Here is a 19,132-nt window from a genome sequence, read left to right on the forward strand (position 1 = left end):
GAAGAATGTATTTTTTACTGTTCTTAGATGAAGTAGTTTATAGATGTCTATTATATTCAGTTGATTGATAGGTGTCGTTGCCTTCAACTATGTCTTTAGTGATTTTTCTGCCTGCTGGATATGTCCATTTCTGATAGAGGGACATTGAAGTCTCCAAATATAATAGTGGATTTATCTATTTCTCCTTGCAGTTAAGTTAGTCTTGCCTGATATATTTTGACTTTCTGGTGTTAAATGCATATACATTAAGGTTTGTTATGTCTTCTTGGAGAATTGACTCCTTTCTCATTATGTAATCCCCTTCTTTATCCCAAACAACAGTACTTGCTCTGAATTATGCTTTGTTCAAACTTAATGTAGCTATTCCCACTTTCTTTTGATTAGTATTATCATGGTATATCTTTCTCCATACATTTACCTTTAATTCACATGTTATCTTTATATTTAAACTGGGTTTATTGTAAACAACATCTAGTTGGGTCTTGCATTTTGATCCACTGTGATAATCTTTATCTTTCAGTTTGTGAATTTAGACCGTTGACTTTCAGAGTGATTATTTGATATTTTTGAAATAATTTTTACCATATTTATTTCTGTTTTCTATTTGTTGCCTTTGATTTTTGTTCCTATTTTTGTCTTCTTTTTTTTTTTCCTTTCTGTGGATTTAATTGATTCTATTTTCTCTCCTTTCTTAGCATGTCAATTATACCTTAAAAAAAATTGTTAGTAGTTGCCCTAGAGTTTGCAATATATATTTTCAATTAATCATGTTCACTTTCAGGGGCACCTGGGTGCCTCAGTCGGTCTGACTTCAGCTCAGATCATGATCTCATGGTTCATGAGTTTAAGCCCTGCATTGGGCTCTGTGCTGACAGCTCAGAGCCTGGAACCTGCTTCAGACTCTATGTCTCCCTCTCTCTCTGCCCCTCCCCCATGTTCACGTGCTCTCTCTCTCTCTCTAAAAGAAACATTAAAAATATTTTAAGAAAATAAAAAAACTTTCAAAAAATATCACACTATTTCACAGGTAGTATGAATACTCTGTAATAACAAAATAATCATAACTCTTCTCTCCTGTCCCTTATATCATTCTGTCATTCCTTTCATTTATACATAAGTATATACATGATACACACACACACACACACACACACGCACACACACATATATGTACATAAGCATATGTAATCAAATACAGTGTTGCTATTTTGATTTTGAACAAACTATTCAGTTAGATAAATTAGGAATAAGAAAAATAAAAGTTTTATTTTACCTTCAGTTATTTCTTCTCCCATGTTCTTTTCTTTATATAGATTTGAGTTTTTGACCTACATACTTTTCTCTAAAGAACTTCTCACAAGGGCAGGTCCACTGGCAATAAATTCCCTCAGTTTTTGTTTGTCTGAGAAAGTCTTTATTTCTCCCTCATTATTGAAGGATAATTTTTCAGTATACTTAATTCTAGGCTGGTGGGTTTTTTTTTTCCTCTCCATATTTGGTATATTTCACTCCACTCTCTTCTTGCTGGCATGGTTTTTGAGAAGTCAGGTGTGATTCTTATTTTTGCTCCTCTGTAAGTATGATATTTTCTCCCTCTGGTCTCTTTCACTGTTTTTTTATCTTTGATTTTCAGCAGTTTGATATGCGTAGGTAGTTTTTTATTTATTTATTTATTTTTCGGCATTTATCTTAGTGTTCTCTGAACTTCCTGTATCTGTGGTTTGGTGTCTGACATTAATTTAGAGAAATTCTCAGTTGTTATGTGTCAAATATTTCTTCTGTTCCTTTCTTTCTTCTTCATCTGATATGCCCATTATACATATGTTATACCTTTTGTAGTTCTGTAGTTATCTTACAGCCCTTGAATATCCTGTTCTTTTTTTTTCCCTCAGTCTTTGTTCTCTTTGCTTTTCAGTGTTGGAGGTTTCTATAGAAATCTTTAAGGTCAGAGATTCCTTCCTTAGCCATGTTCAGAGTACTAATTAGCCTATCAAATTATTTTTCATTTCTATGATAGTGTCTTTGTACTCTAGCATTACTTTTTGGTTCTTTCTTAGACTTTCTATCTCTCTACTTACATTGCCCATCTGTTCTCTGTTCTTACCTTCTGTCTGCTTAATCCATTAGAGCCCTTAGTGTATTAATTAGTTCCAGCATCCCTCTATGCCTGAGTCTGGTTCTGATGCTTACTCTGTCTCTTCAAACTGTATTTTTGATTTTTGTTTTGTTTTGCCTTTGGCATATGTAGTAATTTTTTTTTGATAGCCAGATATGATGTACCAGGTAAAAGGAATTGCTATAAATTGGCCTTTAGTTATGTTTTGGTATGGTTTGGGGAAAAGGGAAGCAGTGTATAGTCCTATGATCCTATTATAGGGTCTCTGTCCTTTCAGGAGGCTGTACTTCTAGATCGTGAACTCTGTATGTGTGTCTCCATTTTCCCCTTTCCTCCTTAGGTAGGACAGGATGGCTAGAGAGTGCTGGAGTTGGGAATAGTATTGGAGCACAATACCATAATTTATTTAACCAAACCTCTTTTGCTGTACATTTATCTTTAGTTTCTATCTAATTGAACAAACACTATAATGAACATTCTCAGAGCTAAATCTTTTTGCACATCTCTGATTTTCCTAGGGTAGAGTTAGATTAGTGGGTATGCAGGCTTTGATCTTAGAAATTGCCGAACTGCCTGCCATAAATGTATATCTCCACCCAAAATAATTAAGTGCCTATTCCTTGCATGCTGACCAGCACTGTGAGTTGGCTTTATGTTCTTTGTTTGCTAATTTGATAAGCAAAATAGAACAAAGAAGAAAGAGAGAGCTCTTGTTGTTTACAGTTGTATTTTTTTATTTGTGAGGTATAACTTTTTATTTAAAAAAAAATTTTTTTAACGTTTTATTTATTTTTGAGACAGAGAGAGACAGAGCATGAACGGGGGAGGGGCAGAGAGAGACGGAGACACAGAGTCGGAAGCAGGCTCCAGGCTCTGAGCCATCAGCCCAGAGCCTGACGCGGGGCTTGAACTCACGGACCGCGAGATCGTGACCTGAGCTGAAGTCGGCCGCTTAACCGACTGAGCCACCCAGGCGCCCCAACTTTTTAAAATATGTTTAATGGCAATTTGCTTTTCTTTTTTTTGTGAGATGTATTGCTCTTAGCCTATTTTTCTTTTAAGACATTTGTTTTTTTGTTCAATTGTATATTTAAGTCTTTATATAATATTAATATTGTCTTTGTCATATATCCTCCAAGTATTTTGCTAGCTTATTTTCGTTTTTGTTTTTGCTGTTTTTATCATAGAGGATTTCATTTTTCTGTAGCCAAATTTTTGTTATCATACTTCAAAAGAACTTCCCCAGCTCAAGATTACACATCTATTCATATTTCCTCTTGGGCATTCAAGACTTTTTTCTAACATTTAAATTTTTAATATTTATGTAATTTATTTTGGCATATGTAGTATTAGAAAAATTTTTTTTAAATAGCCAATTTTAATCACATTTTCTAACTTACTATTCCTGGTAGATGAGTGAACCAATGATTTTTATGTATTTATTTTAAAATTAGCAGTATTTCTCAAATTTACTTATTCTAATTTTTAGTTGATACTGTTTTTTCTAGGTAAAGAATTGCATACCTTCTTTCTAGTATTTATGTTTTCTGTTTTATATTCTTTTATGTCTTTGGCTCCAATTTCTAGACCAGTTCTAAGTAATAGAATGGATAATACAGTTATTTTCTTTTTTAAAAAACAAAAATTAACCTGGTATTATCTTCTTTTTAATTTAAAAAAATGAAATGTCTTTTTTTGTGTGTTATTTTGTTGTTGCAAAAGCTCTGACATGTATGAAGCCTTCAATTACCTTTCCCTTTGCATGATCAGCAAAGTATTAGGAGCCTCCCTTTGGCTGAATCTGAGTTGAGTTCATCACAGGCTCATGACTCTCTTGGTTGTGAATTTGTAAGGTGAGCAAGGCATGGGATTTTAGGGGCACTCTCTGTACATCTCTCCTCAAGCCAGGTGGCCACTTTGTCCCTAATGGTTACCAGGAAATCCCATACATTCGTCCCTTATTGATACCATTCTGTAGCCTGAGAACCAACTACCCTGAAACACGTGCAATGATATAATTCCCTTATTGCATTATTCTGGCTTGTATAAGTTAGGAGAAAAAATATTCTAAAGTCACAGATCATTTTGTTATTTGGAATTTTTCAAAGCTGTTATTTGGGAATGAGGAGAGAGAAAATGAGGGGTATGATCGCTCTTAGACTCTACTCTATACCCCTAGGTGAGGAGAGGTTTGGAACAGACCATGGGGGAGTGTCCCATGACAGACACTTATCCTTGCTTTTCCCCTATCTGTGTTCCATGAAAGGCACATTCCATTCACATTAGATCACTCCACCTTGACCTAGATGAATATCCCAAAACTGTGTGGTCCCTTAGCTTATAGGGAAGCCAGCTTTTCTGGTAATTCCATGAAGTGTACTGGCCTAAAATGTCCCTCTGACCTGAGAGAAGCCTACAAGTCCCGTATTATTGCTTCACATTAAAGTATTGAAGACTCATTGGAAAGGCAGATGGTACCTTCAGATTCAGTAGGGGTTACCCCATTAGGCTGGCCATCATCTCCTTAGCACAAGTCCCAGATAGTCCAGCTGGTCTCCTAGCAGATTGTTGAGAGACAAATGACAGGGAGGTTTGATGTGGAGGGGCAGGGGGAGAGGGTGGTTAGGCCAACAGTCTGTGGAGTGTTCTATTATATATCCTATGTATTGAAGGAAGGATGGATATTGGAAAGGGAACAGAAGCTGACCACAGATCCTTGGTGTAGGTGCCAGTTTTGCCTTTGGCATCCCTGTCCGGCCTTCTTGACGCTAGCCGCTGCCCATGTTGTCTCTTTTCCCCAGTCTTCTTTCCTGATGGCTTCCACCTTTTGCTCTTCATCACTGCTCCATGCTTTCTTTCTCTCACCCTCTTCTCTGCACCCCCTGTCATTTGTCCCTGTAGCTCCTGGCACCTGTGAAGCCACCCTGGTCATGTCCTTCCTCACAACTACTAGTCTGCCAGTCTTCCCAGAAAGCTCCTCTTCCTCTGTGCTTCATGCCTCTTCCTTTCTCTTTCCATCTGTTTCCACTTTGTGCATCTATACTTGGCATTGTCTGCATTGCCAAAGAATTTAAGAGGGTTATCCAAAGCTTTTTGTACACGACTCTAAATAAACGGAACTGTATTCGGTCATTTTTTGTTCATGGATGGCGCCAGAAACTTAAAAAGCTTTATACTTCACTGAGTTTATTTTTATTCAAAATAATTTTATCTCAGTAAATAAATAATAGGAACATGAATTTTAAAATACTAGCTATATTATAAATTGACAAGCTCTTCCATTTGCAGATTTTTGCAACTATAATCAATATATAAGAGAGAAAGAGGGACGTCCTGGGTGAAGATGTAAGGGCAGACTGTTTTCGTATGTCAGATCCCAGAATGGATAATAAACCATTCTTTGCATCCTTGCTTAGGATCTTTTCTGAGCTTCAGCAGTACTGACTGGTCTCCATTTTTGTTGTGTGTGTTTTGTTGCGTGTCCACGTGCATGTGTGCGGTGACCCCAGGATGAGATCCTGACTGTCATCAGAAGAGTGGATGACAACTGGGCGGAAGGCATGCTGGGAGACAAGATTGGGATCTTCCCCCTGCTGTATGTGGAGGTAAGGTCATGCTCTCAGATACACTTCCTCTTCCACCCTGCTGTCTGTTTCACTAGACAGGTGGGGTTGTGGGGGTGGACTCCTGGCCTAGGACCCCTTTCCCAAGAGAAGAAGATGGGGACTGCATTGGACTTCTGTGCCAGTGCTATGAGAATTGTCTCAGTCCCTCAGGTTGTGTGTCCCAGGCCTGGCTGCAGACTATCTTACCGTGTGGGCAGGGAAGGAGGGTCTCCCCAGCCCCAGAGGAGAAGACAGCATTCCCCTGTCACTGCAAACATAGCTGAAGAATGCTGGCTCTGGTGGGCCGTTTGTGGTCCTCATAGGACTCGCGTGACTGGGCAGCTTGTTCAACTGGGAGTCCTTAGAGCAGAGATGATTTGGGGCCTGTTAATTTCCTGTCTCCTTTCTGTAACTAAGGAGCACTTTGTTTCCAGTGCATAAGTTATGGGCAGTGGCTGAGCCGGGAGCATCTTAGAATGTTTGCCCTGGAAACCCCTGTTTGCTGTGGGCTATTTGTGTATGTGCAGGAGTATTTGCCCATCATGTGCGAGTGTGCTGTTTGTCAGTACAAGTCACGTGTGTACGCCCATGAGCCAACACACCCTTCATCTATTAATCACTGCAGTTATCCATACAGTTCTTTCAGCTAATGCATACTGCGTGCTCGCTGCATGCGAAACACTTCTAAGTACTTTCTCATTTAATTTTCTCAACACCCTAGGCATATGAAAGCCAGGAATGTCCCCACTTTACAGATGAGCCAATAGAGACAGAAAGTTCTCCCAGCTGCTAAGTGGAACATGAGCACAGGCCGGTTGCTCTAGACTTAGCCCTTTACTGCCCTGCCCCTGAATGCCCCCCACTAGCAAACTGTAGTTCACTCAGCCTGTTGTGGGGCTCCATGTGCTGGTAGGTGGCACGTCTAGCTTTGCCACACCTACTGAGCTGTGTGTGGGTGCCACTAGGTGTTTGTTAAACACATCTGCTGATTCCTTTTTCATATAGGATAAAGTTCAAATGCTATTGTAAGGCATTCATGATTCATAGCCTGCAAAGGCTAGATGTTTTGCTAGCCTCATCTCTGGTCATTTCCTCTCCTTTCCCTAAATGCTCTGGACTAGTGGTTCTCTCACGTTAATTTTGAATAGACTGCCCAGGAGATTCTGAGGCCATCTTATGCAATAACAGTAAGCCCACACACGTACACACACACACACACACACAGTGCCCACACTCAAATATACATGGACTCATACACACTCTGACACACACTCTCACACACACATCCACACCTTTCCCTAGTACACTGTAAGAGTCAAAATTCCCCAAACACCTTGTAAGCTTCCATTTGTGCATTTGCTTCAGTTTCCAGGGGGATGTTCTTCTTTATCCTGCAGCTTAAGATCAAAGAAACTGATGCATGAGTAACACTTATAGTGCAGTCTAGCAGTGAAAAACTTGGCCTCTTAGACACCTGTAGCAGTGGAACTATTTTTCCCCAGGCAGACTTCTAAGGATGCTCAAACACATATGCAGAAATGCTTACAGAAATGATGGCCCCAAACTGGAAACAATGCAGATGTCCCTCAGCAGTGGGATGGATAAATGAAGGATGGTATGTCCATACAATGGAATACTATCCAGCAGAGAAAATGAACAAAAGACTACTGCATTTAAAAGCATGGCTGAATCTCACAGACAGATCTTTTGAAAGAAGCCAGACACAAAAGAGTACATATGATTTTCGCTTTTAGGAAGTTCAAAAGCAGGTAGAACTATTCCAGGGTGACAGAAAGCAGAGCAGCTGGGCCTCTGTGGGGAGACTTATGGGAAGCAAGGAGAAGGAGGCCTCTGGGATGTGGAGGTGTTTGAAATCTTCACCTCAGGAGGTTAACAGTTATGTGTAGCCGTAGAGTGATGCACAGTTAACATTTGTGCATTTTTCTTTAAAGCACAGTTTAAGAAACTAAGATAAAACCTCATAAGGAGCCCCAATGCAGGTCACACTGGCACCCCCTGCAGAAGGCCAGGTTAGCCCCAGCAGCTTCCACCCTCTGGAAGGGCTCAGGCATTGTCAGGGAGGTTGAGAGCTTGGGCTCAGGACTGGGAAACCAATCAGTGGGGCTCTCTGAGTGTTCTCCTTAGTTCCAAAGACTTACTCAAAGGGCAGACTTCCTGAGGCCCAGCCACAAGAGACATGCTTTCAAATACTTCTCCCTTGAGGACATAGGTAGGCTCCTGCATCCTTCTGCTCAGAAGCCCTCCATGCCCCACACTTCCAGTGACAGTCCTGCCTCTACTCTGAACATGGCTGTCTTACTCCTTTGTGTGTTTCCTCAGATAGGATGCCCTGAGGGCCCTTGAGGCTCCAGTGCTAGGCTCTTCCCAGGAGCAGTAGCAGAGCATGCCTGGAGTAGCCATGGGCAGGGGACTTGCTCCTCTGGGTCGTGCTCCTTCCTGGACAGCACTGTGGCCTGTGCAGAGCCTATCCCCTCACCATGACCCTAAGGAGGCCCAGCCACAACACCCCTGAACTGCTCTGGAACAGACTCCTGGCTTCTCACTCAGCAACCAGTGAAGACAAGATGCCCCAAATGGATATTTCCTGAGATGGTGTTTCACTGTTTCTATATCAATTCCCTTTTAAAGTACTTGAGTGGCTCTGGCCCCATCATAGCCTTGGAGGTAGATTCCAGGGCTTGCAGAGTTCAGGCTGTCTTCTCTCCAGGAGGCTGAGCAGGCCTTTGAGATCTGAGTGATTGGAACTCCAGTCTTCTGCAGGGTTTGAACCTGAGCTTCCTATCGGGGCAGTTCCTGCCCTCATGCTTGACCCAGATGGATCTGTAATAAGTGAACAAACACTTTTTCTCTGTAGATTATACAGTCTTCTCTTAACCAGGACTGTTTCTTCACCCTGGGCTTGCCAAGTAGGCACAGTGGGACGGATGGTATAAAACCCGGGTGCAGCTGGCCTGGCCTTGAGCTACTGGCAGCCTGTCTTCTGAGAAGGTGGTCCTGTCTCTGGAAATATCTATACCTCTGGTGTACTGCAGAAATAACCCTGTCATCCACACTCCCCATAGTGCCCAGGGGCCTGGCTGCCACTGTATCCCCATTGGTGACCTGGGCCCGCTGGTCTCAGGCACTGACTGCCTGCACCTGGCTCCTTCACCCTCAACTCCTCACCACTCCTGTGCGACTTCCCTTCCCCACCTTTGACCTCCTTGATGCCTTTCCAGCTCCTCTTCCTACTTTCCCCGCCACTGGTCCTGCATCTTGAACCTGCCTCCATGTTCTTTTCTCCCCCTTTGTTCCATGAACAATCACTGTCCAGCAGCCATCTTCACACCGGGACAACAGCACATGTCAGATACCTGCCTCTTTGTTAGGATGACTGCTGGGCAGGGCACTCTCACTGGTGTCTATCCAGGACAGAGAGAGGAGCTGACATTGCTCTTGCCCTTGGGGAATAAACCCCAAAACATGACAGTGACATGGCCTTCCTTATGTGCCTCAAGTCCTTGAGGAGGCAGAATAATTGTCATCATTTTCATTTTTCAGAATGGTTCAATCTCAGAGAGTTCCTCAGGCCCAGGGGAACCCTCCTCCTCTAGGTGGGGGCTCAACATTGCCTGCTGTGGGTAAATGTACTGTAGGAACACACGTGGCACTCTGCCCTTCTCACATCCTGGCATGGCTGGGTCTGGCTTTGCTGTTCCACCCTGCAGCATGAGTACCCCAACTGGGGATCCTGCATTCTCCTTTTCCATAGGCTCCAAGATGGCATGCTTGGCATTTGCCCTTAGTATGGACCTCAGGTCATCCCTGTAGAGCAGGGCCTATTTCTCACGGGCCATGGCAACCCTAGTGGCAGGACGTGACTGGGACTCAGGGCAGCTCAGAGCATCATGGGCTTCAGAGGTAGACCCCACTGGGCTCAACACCATGCCTTAGACATGTGAATTTTGGCATATTTCTTAACATTTCTGAGCCTGTTTCCTTGCTCATCTGAGGGCAATAACATGGACCTCATGGGGATAGTTGCAAGGCTTCAAGAACAGTAACAGAGTGCACAGACCAGACCCGGCATTAGGTAGGTTGGCAAGGGCCATCTGTGTTGTTGCTCTGCTATTGTTTGTTGAATGAATAATTGCACATTGGTCCATTCATGTGTTTACTGAAGATCTCTGTGTCATTCCTGAGCATTGACCATATTTGGCCTCATATTTCTGAGAGTTTTCTCACAAGTGCTCATTTTCACTCCTCAGCAGGGGTGGGAGCTTTTTGAAGGTAGGTGTGCCCCTATTTCTGTGCAGGTACAACAGCCCCACCCTGGTCAACAAGACAAGTGGTGCAGATATTCCCATGCTGCATGATAGGAGAGGTTGCTTGCTATAAAGCTATTCTTTTCTTTTCTTTTATTTATTTAAAAAAAATTTTTTAATGTTTTTATTTATTTTTGAGACCGAGAGAGACAGAGCTTGAGCAGGGGAGGAGCAGAGAGAGAGGGAGACACAGAATCCAAAGCAGGCTCCAGGCTCTGAGCTGTCAGCACAGAGCCCGACACGGGGCTCCAACTCACAGACTGTGAGATCGTGACCTGAGCTGAAGTCAGAAGCTCAACTGACTGAGCCACCCAGGTGCCCCTAGAAGGCTATTCTTGAAGTGCGTTCCTGGGAATCAGCTTCAGTCTGGAGAGACACCGAGACAGGACACAGGACTGTGTTCTGCCTCAATGGGGGGTTTGCGTGGAGACATAGAAGGAACATTAGGTAATCTGCCTGTGATGCTTGTCTGTGAGGAAAGCCTGTCCGTGGGGCTGACACTAAGACCCAACATCTATAATAAGCTGCAGACACAGTTTAAAAGAATGAACATGCAGTGAGCACAAGTGTCAGGTTCTGCCTTCGCACTCTGAAAATCAGTTGTCGAGGCAGAATGAGGGGGAGACCTGCATCACCAGCAGTTAACTGACAAAGACTTCCAGAATTACCAGATAATGTGATGGCGCTTTACTTCTGCTGAGTACGATGTCTAAACTTACTAGCCGCTCTTCATGGTTGGTATTGGGTGGTTGGCTTCCCGGGTGACAGGGTCTGGGGGGGGGGGGGTCCACCCTCATGCTCGCTCGTATGCCCCACCCTACATGTGCACACAGAAACAGATGCTTCACCTCCTCTGGCAGCAAGTGGGGAAGGTTCTGGGGCAAGGTGGGGGGAATCCCTTCCAACTTCCCTTAACTATCCACGGTGAGGAGGGTGAAGGGTGACCATTCTGTGCTGAAGATGGGCCTGAGTCTGTGGCGTGAGGACAGGCAGAGAAGGAAGAGGGTGTGCAACGCCTGTCCCAACAGCCAGCACACACTGCCCAGGGTGCTGTTCTGGACAGAGGAGGGAGCCTCTTTGCTGCCTTTGGATTTGGCATGGGAGAAGAGATGAGTAGCAGGTTCCCCAAGGGAAGCTCTCACCTCATGGCATTGACCAGTGGGTGATTAGATGTGTAACTAATTATTCCTAGGTGCTATCATCGATTCCATTGACTGCTTATATTTGCATAGCTTTTCAGTGGTATTTCAGCCATCCTCCCTATTCAGCTGATAAGAAATGTGAAGCCTGATTAAATGGTACCATGCACTGGGGCACTGGGGCTCAGCTGCCTGACCCCTGCCTGGACTCTTCCCTGGTGTGGGCAGGCATACACTGAAGGGGAGGGGAGTTTTTACATTCTCAAAGGAGGCATGGCTTGGGGCCGTGAAATGCCTGAGGGCTCTTCTGAAAAAACAAAATTCAGGGAAAACTCTTATGAACGTCAAATAACCTGAAAGCTCTTGCTTAGCTGAGCGGGCATGTGTGTACATCTGCACACAAATAGAATCTGCCTGAGACGGCAGAGGGTGAAACATGCGGTGAGCCGTGTGTCAGGCTGCCTCTGCCAGACTTAGAAATGGGGAGTGCAAGTAGGGGCACAGAATAACTGGCAGAGCTGCTGGGTCCACAAGGGTCTGCTAATTCAGAGAGAGCAGTTGCACCAGTGGGTCTGTCTCATAAGATAACCCCAAGACCCAGAAAGAAAGAGCTGGGTGGTTTTCTCCTACCTTTTATGACCATGGCTGTGGGAATACAAGGTACCACGATGTCCTGGCTGGTGCCCCAGGTTTACCATAGACATGAGTCACTCAGCCCCTCTCTCCTCTCCTTGCTAGGTGTGGAGATCCAAGAGTTTCTAGGTTCCCTCTCTGTGGCTTGTCAACTCCATGCTTTGGGTATAGAAGCAAAATAGAATTTCAGTGGCAGTAAAGCACAGTTTACCCTGAAGCTGGCCCATGGGATATGGACATGAGATACCTCTGAGGGGATATGAGGTCTTGGGTGCATGGGCAGACATTCTCACAGGGCCCAGTTGAAAGGAATGGAGGCCTGGTAGGAATTTTCACACGTGTGCAGCAGTCTCTCTTCTGAGAGCCCATTCTCAGGTATGGCCACCGTGTGCCCTCCATGGGCTGTGGCAGGCATGGCTGTGGGTGAGCCAGGTCTGTGGCTTCTTTTCCCTGGAGACTATGTGGGTGGTGTCACCAGGGAAGGTTCCAGGAAGCTCCTCAAGAACAGCCTGGGCCTGTGGCTCCCAGGTAGGCTTTCCAGGCCGCCACTGCCCTGAGATTTGCCAACCGGCTGATGGGGCGCTAAGACCTCCAGCCCCTCAGGTCTCGTGTCCCTCTGGCATCACCTGTCTCAGACCCTCTGAGACAGACCCCACTCCTGTCTCAGACCCTCTGCTACCCACCACACTGGATGGTACCACTCAGTTTCCCAAACCAAGCCCGGGTTCTCTCTGGTCCCCTTTTCTCCCTCACTTCCCAATCCAGTCTGCAGTCAGTTCTCAGCAGTTCTATCTCTGAAAATCCTTCTCAAGTATAACAAATATATAGTATAATTTAAAGTATAACACACCATTAGTGCTTGTCAGACAACTGCTCTCGCCACTCAACATATCAGCAAACAAAATATTCCTGTCTTTATGAAACTCTCTTATGGAACTCACTTTCTGGTGTGGGGGGCAGATAATATGCAAGTCCATTATATAAACGCCTCAGAAAATGATAACTGAAATGGAGAAAAAAATAAAACGGGAGAGAGGAGTGTTGGGTGAGCATTCTAGACAGAGGGGACAGCCAGTGCAAAGTTCCTGAGGCAGGAATGTGCCAGGCCTGCTTGAGGAACAGCAGGAAAGGCTGAGTGGCTGGAACCCAGTGGGCAAGGGGGTAAGTAGTAGGAGATAAGGTAAGGTGAAGAGGGTCAGATCACATAGGCCCTTGAAGGCCTATTTAATAAAATTGGCTTTTGTTTTACGTGAAATAGGAAACCGGTGAAGAACTTTCGAGCTTGATGATCTGACATAAGTTTTATGTGAAACACTTTGGCACCACTGTTGAGCATCGATTGAGTATAGGGGGATGGGAGCATGTGTGGCAAGAATGGAAATAGATTGTGAAGCTATTGCCAGCACAGGCCACGGTGGTAGTCACAGAGGTGGCAAAAAGCATCAGCTGCTGTAGCTAGTAGAACCAGCAGGAAGTGCCGATGTGAGGCTGCGAAGTGTAAAACATCCAGTTTTGGCCTGAGCAGCTGGAGGAATGAAATCACCATGGACGTGAAGGGTGAAGTGGGCTGGGGTACATGGAGACCAAGAGGCCAGTTCACAGAAGGTTGGGCCTGGGGCATCTGTTAAACATCTGAGTGGCTTATCAGATAGGCAACAGGTATGCAGGGGTCAAGTTCAAGACAGAGGTCTGTGTTGGAGATGCTAATTTGGGGTCTTTGGCATGTAGATGGGCCACTGTGGGAATGAGTATAGGCTGGGAAGGGTCCAAGAGCAGAGTCCTCCCCTAGTTCGGGGCACGTCTGGTCCTGTGCCTGACACCAGCCTCCCCATCACTAGTCTGTCCTCCACACCATATCTGAACAGCGTTTCTCTCAAATCCACCCTGCCCTACCCTCTGCTCCAGCCCCCACCCTCCTCCTTCCTTCCCAGCCTGGGCTCAGTGGTCTCCAGGGTAGTGATCTCCAAACCTGCCGTGAGATGCCGAGACCGGACTTTGCAACTTCCACCTAGCATGGTGGCACCAGGCTGTCTCTAGGCACCTGAGATTCCAGCCACCCAAACTTTGACAGTGCCTTTCCTAGCTCAGGGCCTCTGTGCAAGGACCCATAGAGCTCTTCTTCATCCTTTGAAACCCAACTCAAATGGCACTCATTCCATGGAGCCATTCCCTGAGCCCTAAGACCCTGTTTATGTCAAGGCACAGGGCTTCCAGCATTTCTTAAACTTCTTCAGTCCCCTGCAATCCTTAAAGGACTGGGATCCTTTAAGTCAGGGACCTCTTTTTGTTCCTTTTTAATATCCCTAGCTCTTAGCAAAGTGCACACAGTGGGTGCTTAATAAATGTATGACTGTGGGAGTGACAGCTTATCAGGAGATCAGCATGAGAATTAGCCAGGAGCCATTTTCTGGATCCAGAAACATGCAGTGATTATCCAGAGCCAGAGGCTGTTTGGGGAATTTGGAGGCACAACCGAGAGGTAGGGCATGGGGGAAAATAGGATTGGACTGGTTTTTAACTTTCAGGACAAACCACGTGATGTTTAGAGGGGGCTTGTCATGGGGGCTGGCTGTCTGGAAGCACCAGGAAGAATGTGGTTGCCTTGTTCCTGGATTTTGGAAGTTGCCCAGATCTCCCTTTATTGGTGCTGTCCCAGGCTGACCAGCACTTCCCTTCATAGCTATGTGCCTTTTCTGGGTCTGACTTCCTTCAACGGACTGCAGGGTGTGCGGAGCACACACACTTGTCCCCTCACAGCTGCGTGCCATTGCCTGTCCCACTTGCCCTGGACTCCATGGCTGTGTGGGCCCAACTCCCACCAGGCTGAGGACACAGTTGAGGAAGGATGGTCACCTCTTTGTCTCACTTCCAGTCTTCACTCTCATAGCTCCTGAGGCTGAGCCCCACGCTGTCTTGGCTAGCTCCCACACCACCCCTCTGTGAGAGGCCTCTGCTCCTGCTGGGGTAAGGGCTTCCTCCTTATTCCCACCAGGTTCTTCGCTCACCCAGGTATAGGAACCGTTGACATGCACTCAGCTGGAGAGCACCTGGTAGGCAGGGTTCCATCCATCTCCTTCCCCTTCGCATCCCCAGATCTCTTGACACTCAGATAAGGTGCAGTTGCAGGTTTCAGTGGGAGGGTGAGCCACCCACCCCTGAAAACTGGGTCTCATGTGCTCTGTGCTGTATCAACTAAGCAGATGCACAGGTGATGGCTGTTTGTCCTATGGACAGGTGGTGACATCTGGTAGAGGGAGCACTGAGCACACCCAGGCCCAGACGCTGGCCACAGATGCCAGGGAAGAACTATTTCGTCTTCCTGCAGGCTGATGGAACTTTTGGATTGGAAGGGAAGTCTTTCCTTCCTTCTCATATGTCATATGTCAACCTTTATTTAACATATACATTTTAATGCATTTCCTTGTTTTGTGCTGTTACATGTAAACCTGTAGGTAAGGAGATGGCCCTCGGGTCCCTTGGAGGCATGGGTAAGCAAGCCCATTGAAGCGGGCTTTCCTGTGTTCTTGGTGGTAATTTATTTGAGTCACGTGGAAGGACAGTGGCTGACTTTGGCCACAACCTGAAAGGGTGCAGGTTGACTCTGACACTCGCAGGTGCCTTTCCTGTGCCTTTACCTGGGAACATCCTTTACCCCCACACTCCATAGGTGAAAGGAGCAGATAGGTCCTTGGAGGGTTGAGTCTAGAGGAGGGGGTGTCTGGAAGCAAGGTGTGGTTCAGGAAGGGAAGAAGCTGAGAGGAGGGATTTGAGCATATTAGTTGAGGTGTCAGTACCTGCTGTGACAGGTGAACCCTGAGATCCTAGGGCTTAACTGCAGTAGAGGGTCACATCTGGCTGTTCTGGTCAGCCAGGCTCTCATAGGCACCAGGGAGACCCAGCCAATGGGGCTCTACCATCTTTAACATGTGGGAGTGAGGCTAAAGTGGGAATTTCATGAGCTGGGCCTGGCAGTGGACATCAGACCACCACCCACAGGCTGTGGCCAGGACTCAGTCACACAGCTGCCTGACCACAGGCCACTGGGGACCCAGGAGGTGGGGGAAAAAGTAGATCCTCCAAACAGGAGGGCCTGCCAATTTTTAGTTTTGTCCTGTGCATGTTTCATTAACACTAAGAAGGCAATGACAGGAAATGACAGGCCATGTTCAGAGGAAAGTCCCTAAGGGAAATCTCTCCTCTGTGGAAGCATCTCTTGCCCACCAACCTGTGAAGGCATTCAGTTGTGCGGTCGAACAAAGATAAACCGGGAGGGACGAGTGGGCAGAGACATGAGGTCTCTGGTGAAAAACCAGGAAAGGGACACATCTTAAGCAGTTATCAGAGTCAAGGGAATGCTGCTCAGCGGTATATTGGATGGGGCACCCTAAGGGGAGGGTAGGAGAGGGGAACAATAAAACCCAAGGGATAGCAGGGGGTAATTGCTAATTGGCACCTAGAAAAGAGACAGAGACAGAGACAGGAGAGGATAAGGGCCCACCTTGACGGACAGGAGAGAAACCCACCCTTCAGAGGGAGGAGGAGGTGAATGGGAAAGGTTCTGAGGCACACTGAGGCCTGGGCGGATGTTCAGAGTTTATGCCGAGTTGTTCTGGTCTCAGCTACTTGGCACATTATTTGTTGCGAATGACAAAGTTCAGGACTTGAGAACGGAGGCCATGTGGGACTTTGCCAGGGAAGATGGTGGGGGTGTGTGGAAGAGATGCAAGAGCTGAGGGAGGATGTGAAAGGTGGGCAAAGGACTCCTGGTTTGGGGACCTAGCCATATGGGGGTGCTAGTGGGACATGAGTGCTGGGCTTTGGGGCACTGCTGGAGGCTGAAGGTGCTGGCCACTGGCTGTGGAGCTGGATGGTGACCTGGGAGGACAGTTTGGAAAGAAGAGATGACTCAGGAGAGAGAAGGTTCCTGGGCTATGGGTAATGATGGGAGGAAGCCCAGGTCCAAACAGGTCTGAGGGGCTGAAAGATGAAATTCGAAAGTTGAGCACATGCTGAAGTCCATTTAATTTACCTCTGACACCCCAAATGCATCAAAGACAGCTCTGTCATTCAACACCCCACACTTAGCTGTATGTACCCCAGAGTGGCTTCTGCAGGAAGCCTGTTTTCTCAAGCCTGGAGCCGAAGCATGGGCACATGGTGGATCTGTCCTCTGGCTCCTGCTGTTCTAGGACAGCACAGCCCTGTCCTGTTTCCTGCCCTTCTGCTCCCAGGTGAATCCTTCATAACCTCCCACAACTGTGCCTGGTCCTCATCAACCTGAGGGAAGGAGCCCCATGTCCTTGGGGCACTGGAGGCCTGGAGCGTCTGCAGGCACATCCCAGGGGAGCTGTATTCTGGACCGTGCGAGAGATGGGGGAATGGGGCCAGGCTCTGGAAAGTGAGGTGGAGGGCAACCTCATCCCAGGACCAGCGGGAGCCCAGAGAATTCTGACTTTGAGGAACCAGACCCCAGCCCTCTGTTGGTGTCAGGACCCATAAGCCCCAGTCCTGGTGTTGAAAGAATCCTATGTGATGTTAGGGAAAACTGTCGATGTGATGCTGTTTCTAGATCCTGGAAAACCGGTGGAGGCAGAAATGAAAATCTTGAGTTAGCCAAATAAATGAAGTACCAAAAACTGCAGTGGTAGTTACTAATGACAACTGTTTCCCATTTGGGAGTCCTTGTCTTCAGCACAATAATTACAGTGTACGTTGTTAGACAGTTTGCTTCTAAGCTTCAGTTGATTACAATGTTGAACTCAGCTCGTCTTGCTCATGTAACACACTTGTCTCCTTGTCACTTCAGATTTTACAAAAAGAGAATATTATTTTGAACCTCCATCTCTAAATATGGTATTAAAACATTTGGTAATAACTCATTGGCACAACTGACAGCTTCCATTGGGAACAAAATAATTCTGAGTTGTTGTTTTTTTTTTTTTTTTTAACGTTTATTTATTTTTGAGACAGGGAGAGACAGCATGAACGGGGGCGGGTCAGAGCAAGAGGGAGACACAGAATCTGAAACAGGCTCCAGGCTCTGAGCTGTCAGCACAGAGCCTGACGCGGGGCTCGAACTCGTGGACCGCGAGATCATGACCTGAGCCGAAGTTGGATGCTTAACCGACTGAGCCACCCAGGCACCCCATCTGAGGTTTTTAATTGTACATGCTCTGTACTGTTCTTTCTCCCCTTCAGCACCCTCCACAGACCCTGCACTATATGTGGGATCCTGGGTGGGCAGATTCGCAGCTGTGTTTCTGGTTGGGGGTCTCATTCTTAGTCATCAGTCCTGGTCTCTATGTCCCCCTTCTCCTTCTATGGACTCCCTCTTCCCCTCGGAGGGAAAGCCAACATGTCAGGAAGTAATATGGACAGTGAGAGGAAAAAGGGGGCTTCTCATTTCCTGCACCCGGTTGACCTGCCCCTCCCTCCCATCTGGGAATGTGGGGCATGGAGTTGGAAGGCCTGGTGCTCCAGGTAAGGGCTTTGGAAGCAGAGGCTTACATGGGCTTTATCTCTCTGTTTGAAGCTTTTGCATTGACCATCCCCCCTGCCTCACAATGTGGATGGCACCACATCAGAAAGTCCTGTCAGGAGGATCCAATGAGGTAATAGGTGGGAGCCCCATGTGGGCGGTTCCACATCACACAAATGAAACTAATGGTTCTACAGCCAGTGGCATCTGTGTCTAAGCACTTTTCAGGGAGACAGAGGCCTCTGGAGAAGGTGGAAGGTTCTTGACAGTTGCTGAGGACTCAGCTGGCTATTCCCCACATTCTCAGCAGCCCAGTGAGTGGGGGCAGTGGCTCCCAGCCTAAGGGGTCTCCTGGATAAAGGATATCATCTACTTGCTTTTATTTATTTTCCTTTATCATTCTTTACAGCCTACAAATCAGCTCTGCTAACTTGTATGCAGTGTTGGCAGAAACGTCCTGGTGCTAACATAGAGATGGATTTTGTCTCCCTGACTTGGCTTCTCTTTCCCCACGGGTTACTGTCAGGGCTGTTAGAAGCTCACTGTGTGCAGACATGTGGGGTCTGGAAATAGTGATGCTGATGCCAGGTACTCACAGGGGACCCAGGAACCTCCCCGCCCCAAGCACCAGGTTAGTAGCCTTATAAGGCTTTAGTAACATTTCACCCTGGTGCACTTTTATTTTTTTATTTATTTATTTTTTTATTTTTTTTTTCAACGTTTATTTATTTTTGGGACAGAGAGAGACAGAGCATGAACGGGGGAGGGGCAGAGAGAGAGGGAGACACAGAATCGGAAACAGGCTCCAGGCTCTGGGCTGATGGCTCAGAGCCTGG

At 46.4% G+C, this 19,132-nt stretch overlaps 1 protein-coding gene across 1 annotated transcript in view; it reads left to right on the top strand.

Annotated features, from left to right (window-relative positions):
• SH3RF3 (SH3 domain containing ring finger 3) overlaps window positions 1-19,132 on the top strand; it is a 195,919-nt gene that overhangs the window by 50,931 nt on the left and 125,856 nt on the right. The window contains exon 3 of the mRNA XM_040454177.1: window positions 5,626-5,721. Coding sequence (XP_040310111.1) covers window positions 5,626-5,721 — 96 coding nt within the window. The remainder of the gene's footprint in view (window positions 1-5,625; window positions 5,722-19,132) is intronic.

Source organism: Herpailurus yagouaroundi, unplaced genomic scaffold (genome assembly GCF_014898765.1).
Source record: "Herpailurus yagouaroundi ecotype Mexico unplaced genomic scaffold, PumYag 210, whole genome shotgun sequence".
Taxonomy (NCBI): Eukaryota; Metazoa; Chordata; class Mammalia; order Carnivora; family Felidae; genus Herpailurus; species Herpailurus yagouaroundi.